This window comes from Erigeron canadensis, chromosome 4 (genome assembly GCF_010389155.1).
Source record: "Erigeron canadensis isolate Cc75 chromosome 4, C_canadensis_v1, whole genome shotgun sequence".
Lineage (NCBI taxonomy): Eukaryota > Viridiplantae > Streptophyta > Magnoliopsida > Asterales > Asteraceae > Erigeron > Erigeron canadensis.
In genome coordinates this window covers 31,349,427-31,361,728 of record NC_057764.1, presented here as the reverse complement: position 1 = coordinate 31,361,728, position 12,302 = coordinate 31,349,427, and the positions used below count along the sequence as shown (strand labels likewise).

Genomic DNA, 12,302 nt, shown 5'->3' with positions numbered 1-12,302 from the left:
TTTCTTAGAACGGCATTTTAATTTACATCTACTTCTACCATAGATAATTTCATCCTACCAGCTGAGCATTCACACAGCTTGGAAGTCACTCCTAGCCCAAAAAGTGAACATATTTTGATTTGTTCTTTGGATTTTATTTTTTTTTAAATTTTTTATTTTCATTTTGGATATTTTTTTTTTAACAACAGTGGTGATTGGACTCAATGGCATGCCTTTTCATCGTCCGATAGAGATCGACCACGTCACTAGCACAGTCAATCCGAGGGCATGACTGGCGGTGAAAGTCCCACTACCGTTCTGGATGTTGATTGTATTTTTTGAAACTGCAATATCTATAAAAAAAAAACGAGGTCTCTTCTTGCTCAATAGTTGCGAATGGAGATCCCGCATTATGGAGCCGTTGATGTGTGTCATGGTTGGACATTGTTCTTTTCCATTCTACCTATAAGAAGATTATGGAGTTTTGTCAGTCTGGTGATGGTGCATTTGGAAGAACATGAAATAAGACGTGTTGACTATTTCATGGAACGCTATAGTAGGATGGTTATTTTTTGCTCCATTGTATCGATCTCTTTTTTGTGGATATTGTCTTGTTTGTTTAGTTTTCGTGACCACTTATTTGATGTGATTTTTATTTTACTTCAACATCTTGCCTAAAGAGTTTATTAATAACTTTGGTGTTGTTCCAAAGAAAGCAATTTAGACACAAGATTTTCATTAAACATAGGCGCAAAACAACTTGCGATCATATAAAATGCACTTTGAGGAGTCAAGAAGACAAGAACATTACATAAGTAATCATAAGTAACAAAATCTAATTATTTCTATTAGAAAGAAAATTCTTCCCTGCTAATTTAAATAAGTAATCGACACTAATCAAATTAGTTACATAAAAAGTACAATAGGTAGATTCAATAGATCATTCATAAAAGTTAGTCCAATATGGAACCGGGTTCACCAACCTATGAAGGAAGAAATCTATAGAAAAAGTAAAAACTAGTTAAAAATAAAAAAAGTTTAGGGGCATTCCGAGAATTGAACTCGGGACCTCTCGCACCCTAAGCGAGAATCATACCACTAGACCAAATGCCCAACTATATCCATCGTTACAGTAAAAGTAAATTTATTGAGTAAAATTGGAGGATATGTGTAAAGGTTAGTCGTATATCATTTGATATTTAGTTAAAAATCACAAGCTTTCGTTCTCTAAACTCAAATAATTTACTTTAGTTTTTTTCTTTCCACTTGTTACCTTTAGATCAATATAAAATATTAACGTTGATACCGAAAATATGTGTTTTTAGAGCAAAACAGCATTAGGTTCTGTTATATTATTATCATGTTAAAGTTTAAATAGACACTAATTCGTCTATTAAAATCAAACTGAATAATAATAATAATATAGAACATTCAACAAAATTTTAGTCTCATACACTTAGAAATAAAACCATCAAAATATTTGGAACTGTTTAAGTTAGTCTTAATTCAATAGTATCTTGTAAAAAGTATTTGTAAACTTATGTCTCGACCATGTTAATAGTGATATGATCGTTTGTCCATCCATGATAATATATTAATATCACATCAAAATATCACTACCATTTACGCCCATTGAAGGGATTGTTGTAGAATAGAATCATTCAAACAAATAAACTGCTACTGATGATGATGATGATGAAATTACAAGTAGTGAAGAATAATAGTTGACTCTTAGATATACAAAAAGGCAAAATCTACTCCTATGAAATCCATCAAGTAGACAAATACAACTACTAATACATGCTTTTAAGATTACATCCAAAACCGTGGCGAAATCTGTTACACATCACATCATAATAACATTACGACCTTAGATCAGCCTTGGCCATACAAGGCCCATTGCTAAAAAGGTAAGTAGCACGATCGTGCTTGTAGTTAGCTGGATAGTCACAGCAGTCGAGCTGTCATTCATGCCTGCTGTTCCCGACGGGGCTAGTCCACCAAAGGATGACGGGCTATTGTTGATTCCGGTCCCTGTAGCGGTGCCTGTGCTTGTGCCAGTACCCGTGCCTGTACTGGTGCCGGTTCCAGTGCCTGTTCCAGTTCCGGTTCCTGTCCCGGTTCCAGTTCCGGTTCCGGTTCCGGTTCCAGACCCAGGCGGTGCTATGGTTGGGTTTGTTGGAGTAGTTGAAGTACTGCAAAGTTAATGAAAAGAAAAACTTTTAATCAAATAACTAAAATACCACAAGTATACAACTCTTTGGCTTCCAAATCAATGTGGACACAAAATTGCAGCGTTTTTCAAGATTTGAATCAATTTTGATTATTTGACCATAGAAGTCATGAATGGATTTCCTTCCTTTTCGGTGTATATGGAATCAGTACATGAATTTAATGCTTGATTATGTTAGGTAAATTACCAGATATACGTTAACTAGCTGATGACAAAAGTTTTACAACTTTCATATGCAGTATTCGGGACTTTAAATAAGTTTAATCATCAGTACTGCATAATTTTGTGGTAATAACTAATAATGGTAGCTATAGAAATAAAAAAGCACAAAGTGACTCAACATACCTAAGGGTCAAAAATAACTAACACCACATCACAATTCCACTTAAAAAGAGTCATGACATGATTGTACTAAAATGGACTCATCAGATTACATGTATATCAACGTGGTGGTTAATTACACTTTTTGATCATACACCTAACATGTTACACGTTTAATGACTCATAAAGGCCTCAATAAAAAGTGTACGAGTTCATGTAACTTAAAACTAATTGCTCGAGTCAAATGTGGAAAAAGCAAAAGTCATTTGATATGTAAAAGTAATGACTATTTTTTTGCAAGTGCTTGTTGTCCCAAAATTAAGGTATGACATTGTTAACCCATATGGTTTATATGTATGTATGTATGTAGGATAGTAGGAACTATTGGAAAGATGATACACGACTCTTCGAATGTTAAAGACAAATCTTATATGATGATACATGACTCTTCGATTGTTAAAGACAAATCTTATATGAACCCCCCTATTACAATCCTTCAAAGATCTACCGACATTACCGAATAGCCGGTTACATCAAATTACTTAAGACGACCCACGTTGATATACCCTAATAACTCACATTCAAATCAAAGTGGTCCTCTACAATGATACTAAAAAGAAAGCAAACCAAGAACTGAGCCTTTGGAATCACTTCCTCCCCTTCCCCTTTCTTGCATTCAACCATTCAAAAGGTAGTATCATATTCCCTCAACTACTTTATAAAAACAAATACAAGGAACCTAAAATCTAAAATGTGAAAAGAATAACTCATGGATGACCAACTCATTATCGATCTTTCACTAACCGGTCTCAAGGCCAACATGAGAATGTGTTAGCTATATAAATTATGGTGTTTAATTGTAAATTTCCATTAGTGAAAGGGGCTTAGTGTTAATTAGACTTATGTATAAATATCCCCTTCCACCCCCATTTTGTTACTAATGCTTTCATATAATAAAATCCAATTTACCAATTTTCTCTCAATACACACACAAACACACTATATCTAGATCCATCACACATCCATTAATTAAGCTTAAATCTACAATTTACAATTGGTATCAGAGCAAGTCATTAAACACTACAACTAAAAAAACGCGGGTCTGAGATTTGAACTCATGACCTCCAGTTTTACAATTCATGTTCCTATCACTAAATAAATATTCCACTTCATATGAAAATGCCAATATGGGTATAAAAAAAACCCACAAGATCTAGTAAGATAAAAAAACATACCTTGCAGATCCAGAAAAACAAGCAGAAGATGCCCCTATTAAGATCAAACCATAAAGTAAGTATACAAAAAAATTTAAGATTTTAACAGAAAAGGCATAAAAATGGAAACTTTGAAAAAGGGTAAAATTGTGAATTACCAGATGGAGGTGATGAAGTGACAGTGGCTGTGCCGGAGAAAGAACAGGCCATAGCAGTTTGGCCTTTTTTCTGGTAATAACTGTTAACAGCAAAATTGCAATGATCTTTTAAAGTGTTGGGGTTATAACAAGGACCACTTGGATTAATCTGACGACAATCAGCTCCAGCTCCACAAGCATAATCTATGTTTGATTGCATAGCAGTCTCACTTACTCCATTGTTGCATACACAGTATGCTGCACCTGGTTTTTTTCCAAGAAAATATATATATATAAAAAAAAAATGTTAATTTAAATGTTAAAAGCAAAATCTAAAAGGAACCCATTTGAGAACAAGAAAGATTACATAAACCCTTTTAAGGATTTGCAAAGATATTTAGACCCATTTGAGAATTTGTAAAAATATAATGACCCATTTGAGTAACTAGTAATGTGTAAGTGACCCATTTGATAGATTAAAAATATAACAAAGACCCATTTGAGAACTTGCAAAAATTATATGACCCATTTGATAAACTGAAAATATAACAGAAACCCATTTGAGAACTTGTGAAAATAAAGTGAGCCATTTGAGGATTTGCAAAAAACTTAGACCCAGTTAAGCACTTCTATAAATACATAAGACACATTTGAAAATTACTAAAAATAAATAGATCTATGTTGAAGACAACAACAAAAGTAAAAAACTAGATACATATGAGATCAATGAAAAATCTGCACTTATAAATCACCATAAAATAACAAAAGCAAACATGAATGTAGCCAAAATGTGATACCAGCTAGTTAAAAAATCTCTAAATTTTTTTTATCCTAAACAAGACTAAAAAACTTCTTTTTTAGGTGATTTTTGTCATAGCTAAAGAGTAACTAGAAAACATTATATTTAACTACAAAAGGAAACTAATTAAGTGAAAGTAAAATATAAGAGAAATCTTACTTGAATAACCAGCCATGGCCAAGAAAACCAACATAGGAAGAGCAAGAACATTCATGATTAAAGCCAAAATGGTAAAGCAAAGTGTATGATTGATATTTCTTTTTTGAAAATTAAAAAGGTGTGATGGAATATAGATAGATAGATATAAAAATGTGAAAGAAAAAGCAAAGAGAAATGGGAAGGGGTGAACCAAGATTTATAGACAAGAGACAATAATACGACAATGACGGTGGTGAGTGAATGAGTGCTAGTGTGAGTGGGGGTGACAGACCATTCGGTGCCACCTTTTTTATGGGGTTTTGGAGTAATGGAATCATAGTTTTGTTGCTACTTATTGGTAAAAATATATCTATATTAAATTTAAAAAGTTAGAATGACGATATTTGATGTTTTTAAAATACTATTTAAAGTATTTACAATGTGTACGTGTTACAATTCAGTAGGTGCTTCACACTTTATTTTGTATCATTAAACGATAAACAGGTGGCACAAAATTTTCTTCCTATGATTATACGGAGATGACGAGTATTTTTTCAGATGTAAATATGTAATAGATCCTACTAAAATATTACTTTAAGCATTTTAAACAATTTGTATCAACACATCTTACCTCTAAAATGTTTACGTAAAAAGTTTCAAACTAAAGACACCTTGGGAAGAAATGATACATTTGATATTAAGCCACTTTAATGATAATTTTACATGTTTCTTTGAAAACATATAAGTAAGTAATGAGCGGTGATTTTAGTACCGCGGTTTGATTCATTTATCATTTTATATAGCTTTTAATATATACCGTATAAGTTAATAATGTAGGTAATAATATCGCTTTCCATAATTAATAGTTATATTAATTTGTAAAAGAAAAGTGAAAAATGTGAAGGATGTTGAAGGGAAAAAAAAAGCATTAGTAAAATGGAAATGCTTTCGGTAAAAAAAACAAAAAGAAATAAATATTAGAAATTTAAATAAAGTTTAAAATATCTACACATAAATGAATAAAAACTGTAAAATGTACACAAAACAAAACTTACTTTATTATTTAAAGCTTAAACTTTATTTTATTTATTTGTAGCATTTTGATATATCGTTAAACGAAAATAAGAGTAATAAACTTAACTGAATTGAAATATACATAAAATATTAGTAATATAGTACAATTTTAACTCATCTGTGTGACAAAAGACATAAAGGATAAAAATGTGGCAGGATCATAACGTCTTTAAACTCAGCTCTATGATACAAGTTAACTCAAGCTAGTTAGCTTAACCAAAGCCAAGCACAACCCCCACTTTTCAATTTTCATATTACTTTTGAAGAAAATCATTTTTGGCTACCTTTCCATTTATCAAACAAAAATTAAATCCCACACTATTACATTGTTAACATCTCATATACTCGTATCATATATTTATGAACTTTTAAAAAAAATTAAAAATTTTAATTTTACTTCAAACTATATTAACATTCTTACATTCTTATTATCCAGCCAGATGATGTCTGTTGGTTAATTGTGAGAGAACTCTTAGTACCTGTATTTTCTTTACCAAATAAGTGACAATGATGTTACCGACTTTTGTGATCAGCGTTGATCCCTTTATACAATACACTCTCTCCCCCTTAGCTATAAATATACAACCAAACTATACTATATCTAATAAACATTTGGAAGTTTAAAAACCATGTTAACTATTTCAAAGATTAATTATTTGTTTGAACTTTAATTCATCAACAAAACAAATCATAAGAAAGTTTAAACCTATAAACATATAAACCTTATAAAATATGTCTGCATAACATATCAATGCTACTAAATAAAAATTTTAACCCTCCTTGTTTTCACAAAATAGTGATCCCTCGATCAAACGAAACCAAAAATGTGTACTTATCTTGGTTGCAAGATTAGTCCATGTTTGTCAATTTGGACCAACGATAAGAAAAAGTTATTTTTTGGGGACCAAAATATGACCTATCAAAGTTTAGAACATTCTTGCGAAAAATATAATACTATAGGGACCAAAAATGAATTAAATCTATATTTCTCCTTTCTTATGGTGACACTTATCTCAATAGTCAAATATGAGGGTTTATGTCCAAATATGGACACTTATTCAAAAGATTATCACAATAGTCAGAAGTTTTTTACTACCTAACTATGTTAGTAAGAAACATAATTAGCCAATCAAATGATGCCAAAAGTAATTTTTGATGGGCTCCTATGTTTTTCATCCAAAAAATCTAAACATTAGATAATTGTTCATAGTTTGTTTTCATAAATAAGCTATATCTTTATGAAAGGAAAAGAACACGAAAAGTAACCTAGATTAGGTTCGTAAATATTAGCTAAATATACTACAATATACAAAATTAATACAAAATTAGTTGTGAATCATCACACAAAAAAAATCAAATGGAGAAAATGACAACATGTAGCACATGTTCTCCAAGTGAAATATGGTTTTCAAAATGAGAGAAACATCAATGTGACACAGTAACATATCTTGAACACATATAACCATTAAGGATGTCATGGTTAATGGGGTGGCAGTGGTTATCAGTTCTCCAATCTTTTCTGAATTTTCATATCACCATATTTTAATAAAAATCTTTCACTTCAAACTTTCTTAATTCACCCCAAATCACCCCAAAATGGTGACGCTACTCACTCCAACCCCAATTTCCACATTAGTTTTTTTATCTTCATTTATTTTTACTCTACAAAATAACAAACTTTATAAAATTTAATAAATAACATTTTGTTATATTAAAAAAACCATACATCATACTTAAAAAATCCTAACTTAAAATACTATAGAAGTCTTAAAAGTTATATACCATCTTCAAATATTATGATATTTTAAAGGGTTTAAATTGAATATTCTTATCTAATTATAAAAAGAAAAGAAAAAACAAAACCAAAACCATCTTCTTCTTCATATGTTCGACGGCAGCAGCAACCACTCGCCCACGTGTCACACAACCACTCGCCCCTCTCTCATGCGTGCTGGCCCACCTGCAATGTCTCTTTTTTTCTTTCCTCAGTGTAGTAAACCCAAAATCCTCCCCATTTTCTCCACCCCAGCCACCGACAGCGGTGTGCCCACACGGGGTCGGGATTCCCCGACGTGTTCACCGCAACCACTCCCACCCCTCTTATGTCTCACATCCCATCCTATAAACATGTCATATCAAGACGATCTATGCTATCACTCCATAGTTGAGATGTCTAGCGCTCTTTTCTTTAGTTATATCGTTGCAACAATCATTCATTTTCTTTTGTTGAGCTAATGGTGATCTTGGCATCTTCAAATGTTACGAAATAATGCTTAATTAATTATTTAAATATGAAATAATACACGAGGAAAATTGAATTAAAAAAAAACTACATTCATCTAATTAAGTACAATTGACGATAAAATAATTAAGGGAATATTACCTATGAATGTAACTAACTATGACAAAATGTCTATGTTATGTAAAGATCTTGTAAAATGTCTATGTTATGTAATCAACTTTCAAATCTCGTTTATTGAATGTACCTGACCAATAAAAAAAGTTACACGTGGCAGCTTACATGGTTGCCACATATACCCTGTTATATTCAATAACTAAGATTTGAAAGTTCATTACATAACATAAACATTTTACAAGATCTTTATATAACATAGACATTTTGTCATAGTTAGTTACATTCACAAGTAATAATCCCAATAATTAATATTGATTGATAACTATATATACGTACAGTTATATGCCAAATAATTTTTGTGTCTTACTTAATTGATAACTATATATACGTACAGTTATGCCAAATACTGTTTGGGTGGAGATTCCCTCAAGTTATTTTTAACTTGAGGGGTCAAGTTGGGAAAATCTTAGCCCTTAGATGAAAATTATGGGCTATGATTAAAAGATCATCTTTGAATTTTGGTCTTTGATTTTCATCTAAGGGCCAAGATCTTTCTAACTTAATTCAAGTTGTGGTATCAACTTGAGAGAATCCTTACCCATAATGTTTGTGTCATACTTAACCAATTAAGGGAGGTTTTGAGATTTTGTTAGCAAATACGATGTTATTGCTCTGCTGCAAGAATATAGACCTAACACCTTACATCTCCATATTTTTTATTATGCTCTGTTAAAAAATAAACATGATTTATCACACATATGGAGCCCACCAAAACATACTTGGCATCATTTGATTAGCTTGAGTTATTTCTTACTAACATGTTTAGGTGGTAAGAAACTTTTGGCCATTTTGATAAATTTTTTTATAGATGTCCATATCTGGACACTGGCCCTCAAATTTGATCATTGTGCTAATTTTTTCGATCTTTTATATCAAAAACACCCATATTATACACACTAATACATGCATGCCATTTACATTTCTCTTTAATAATTCTGATGGAAGTTTTATTAACAATCTATGACCTTGAGGTAAGATATATCGTCTACATTTTATCTTTTGTATACTCCGTAAATATCGACTGTATCGTTGTTACGGTAGTATAACCTAAAATGGTTTTTACAATTCTGTCTTTTTCATAAGTTATAAATGATGTACTGCTTGTGTAAAAAATTTTAATCAAAAGAAAACCTAATTTTTACGCTAAAGGCATACACTTTTCCAATAATTTAATTCACTATATATATAATTAGCATAACAAGTACTTTAAGTTGAATAATCAAAAAGTATCTATTGATTTCTTCCTCCTCTCAACAACCACAATATTATTTATCATCCTTTCATGTTCAATGTATAAAGTTGGGTTCATAATGGCTCATTATATGATACACAATGTAACTCAAAATCTTTTTGTATATATATATATACACGACTATTCGTACATCCACATAAGCACATGATATGAAGCAAAAAGATTGAAAAATGATAAATTCTTTTAATTATATTAACTATCTTAAAAATCATCTTAATCATGACACTTGATAAAATTAAAAGATAAGATTAGGAAGAAAAAAAAAAAAAGTTGATCACACTTGTTATATATTAAAGTTTTAAAAGAAATTATTAAGTTATTTATTAAAATAATATATGATTTTCCAACAGATTTCTTGAAGGCAACTATATGTGAAAAAGAAGAAAACAAAATATATGATTAATGCAAGAAATCATGAACTTATACGCTTTGAGTGGGCCCTTTCTCTATCACATCCATAGCTTTAAATCGAGCATCATGTTACTAATACTATACATGTTTTGTTTGGTGCTATATATAGGTCGACACACAGGTTATAATGTAATTCAACTTCTAGAGATAGATCCATCGGAAAAATTTTGAGGTCCACACACTTATATCATACGAGACATAGTATCCGCGCGTTGTTAAGATAGTAGGGTGATAGATCATCAAGTGTAATAAGTCATAAGAGGTGATATGTTATATAGTGTAATAAACAAATGTTTTAGCCGTACGGGCTCTGTCTACGGATTTAAAAATTCGTCGAAAGTATATCGAATGACATCTCTAACGAAAGAGCAAAAAATTTTAATAATACCCATATAATTTTTATAATTTATCGATGTACGGTTTTTGAGATAAAATATTTTGAATGAATTGGAAAATAATTTATGGAGGAGAAAGAAAAATAAGTGGTTGAGATTTGAAGAATGAGAAAAATGAGTGGTTGAGATGTATATGTATGTATTATATATTATGCATTGAAAATTTGGAAGAAACAAATATTTTATAATGAAGTAGAGATAAGATCGAGTGATTATCTCTATATCATAACTATATGCATGTGACTCCTCAGAATTTAATGAACAGCCGTACTTTCTTTTTATTATTTGTAGAACGTGAATCAATCTTATTTTCATATATAGATATAGATTACATCAATGTCAAATATAAATTTAAGAACAACCATATCAAAAATAATGATATGTCCACAACACTATATAACCATATACCTACAACAAATTATGTATTTTACTACACGGTGTATATTTATTTATTGTTATATAAATATAAGGGGTTTGTTAAATATAGCCCTTAGGGCTGTGTTTAAAGTGCATAAATTGTTTGTACATTTACCATGAAAATCAGGGGGCGGACTTTTAATATGAAAAGTACAAGTTTTTTTATGTACATTAAATACAGCCCTTAGGGTTGTATTTAACATTTCCCTAAATATAAATTCTTGTGGATAATTTATAGTTAAATGGTATTAACTTTAATAAAACTCCCCATTAATTAACACGTATCTCATTTGGTTATTATACTATATGAACCACAACAGTGTGATAACTTGAATGAAGCTTATATTTGAAACAAAAGCTATTTTGATGTATAGAAAAAAAATATTTAGAACTTAATAATTTTTTTTAAGATCGAGTAACAAAAGTACTCAAATATATTACGTATGGATTGACCTATTGACAAAAAAATAACCGTCGAACGGGTCAATCAAGCCGCGCGGAATCTTTAGGCTACCGCTAGACACTAATTTTATTATTGTTACACGTTATATTGTATGTAAAAAAAACCTATTATATTCTTTGTTAATTTTATTATTTTTACATGTTATGTATGTATGTGTGTGACTTATAATAAGCCGTCAAATATTATGAGCTAAACATCTCCGTTTTTGACTGCAGGAGTGCAGGGATGCAAGGATGTTGACCGCGATTCATGTAAAAATTAGGAGGGAGACTTTGTATTATTAATAAACTAAAAGGGTTAAAGTGTAAATATTTTTTAAAATTTTTCTTTGCTGCAACCATATTTGATTTCCCCTTGTATTATTGTTACATCTTATTATTTTTAGAGAAGATAATATCTACTTTAATAAACAGACATCCCCTGCATTTCACATTATAAATCAATTATCAATATTCTTCATGTGATTAAATAATAGAAATTTTTTTAAAATCTTTGTTGTTATGTGAGAAGAAAAGCAAGTAATTGACTATTTGTTTCGGCAGTGAATTAAGACATTATTTTATAATTAACTTCTAATACCTTTTAGGGTTTGCAAAAAATTTCTTCAATAATATGTGAGTAGATACTCCTAGTTATTCAAAAATCAAAAGATTAAAACTAAATTACACGAAATTATCGTAATGCCTTTTGACCAATCTTTCTCTTCTTTATTTCTTTCTATAATTTTTTTTGTAAATTAAATCCTAAAACCCCAAAATTAATTAATTATCTATCATTTATTTTCTCAGTAATTTTCTACTTACTTTACTTTATTATAATTTTTGGAACATAACTTTTTCGCATGTATATTTTGTTCTTTACGTATTTTACATTAGACGAAATTTAGGTTTTATATATTTTCCTTAAAAAAATGTGTAAGAGTGATGAAATAATTCAGTCATGGAATATTTTTATTACACTCAAATTACTCATTTTTTCTACGTTACATAATTATTTAGCACACCACATGTTACCAGCTAGAACATAATATTTTATCCAATGTGTTGTGCTAAT

General features: G+C 30.2%; 1 protein-coding gene and 1 non-coding gene across 2 annotated transcripts; both read right to left on the bottom strand.

Moving 5' to 3' along the window:
- Nucleotides 1-1,020: 1,020 nt before the first annotated feature.
- Nucleotides 1,021-1,092, bottom strand: TRNAP-AGG. The gene has a single exon. It is a non-coding gene; the product is annotated as a tRNA-Pro (tRNA).
- Nucleotides 1,093-1,636: 544 nt separating this feature from the next.
- On the bottom strand, nt 1,637-5,015 carry LOC122598013 (PLASMODESMATA CALLOSE-BINDING PROTEIN 4-like). Its single transcript, XM_043770617.1, has 4 exons — nt 4,843-5,015; nt 3,906-4,148; nt 3,769-3,802; nt 1,637-2,174 (listed from the first exon to the last, which is right to left on the bottom strand). Exons 1-4 carry the CDS (start codon nt 4,895-4,897, stop codon nt 1,850-1,852), a joined length of 657 nt encoding a protein of 218 aa, XP_043626552.1. The 5' UTR covers nt 4,898-5,015; the 3' UTR covers nt 1,637-1,849.
- Between the last annotated feature and the right edge of the window lie 7,287 nt (nt 5,016-12,302).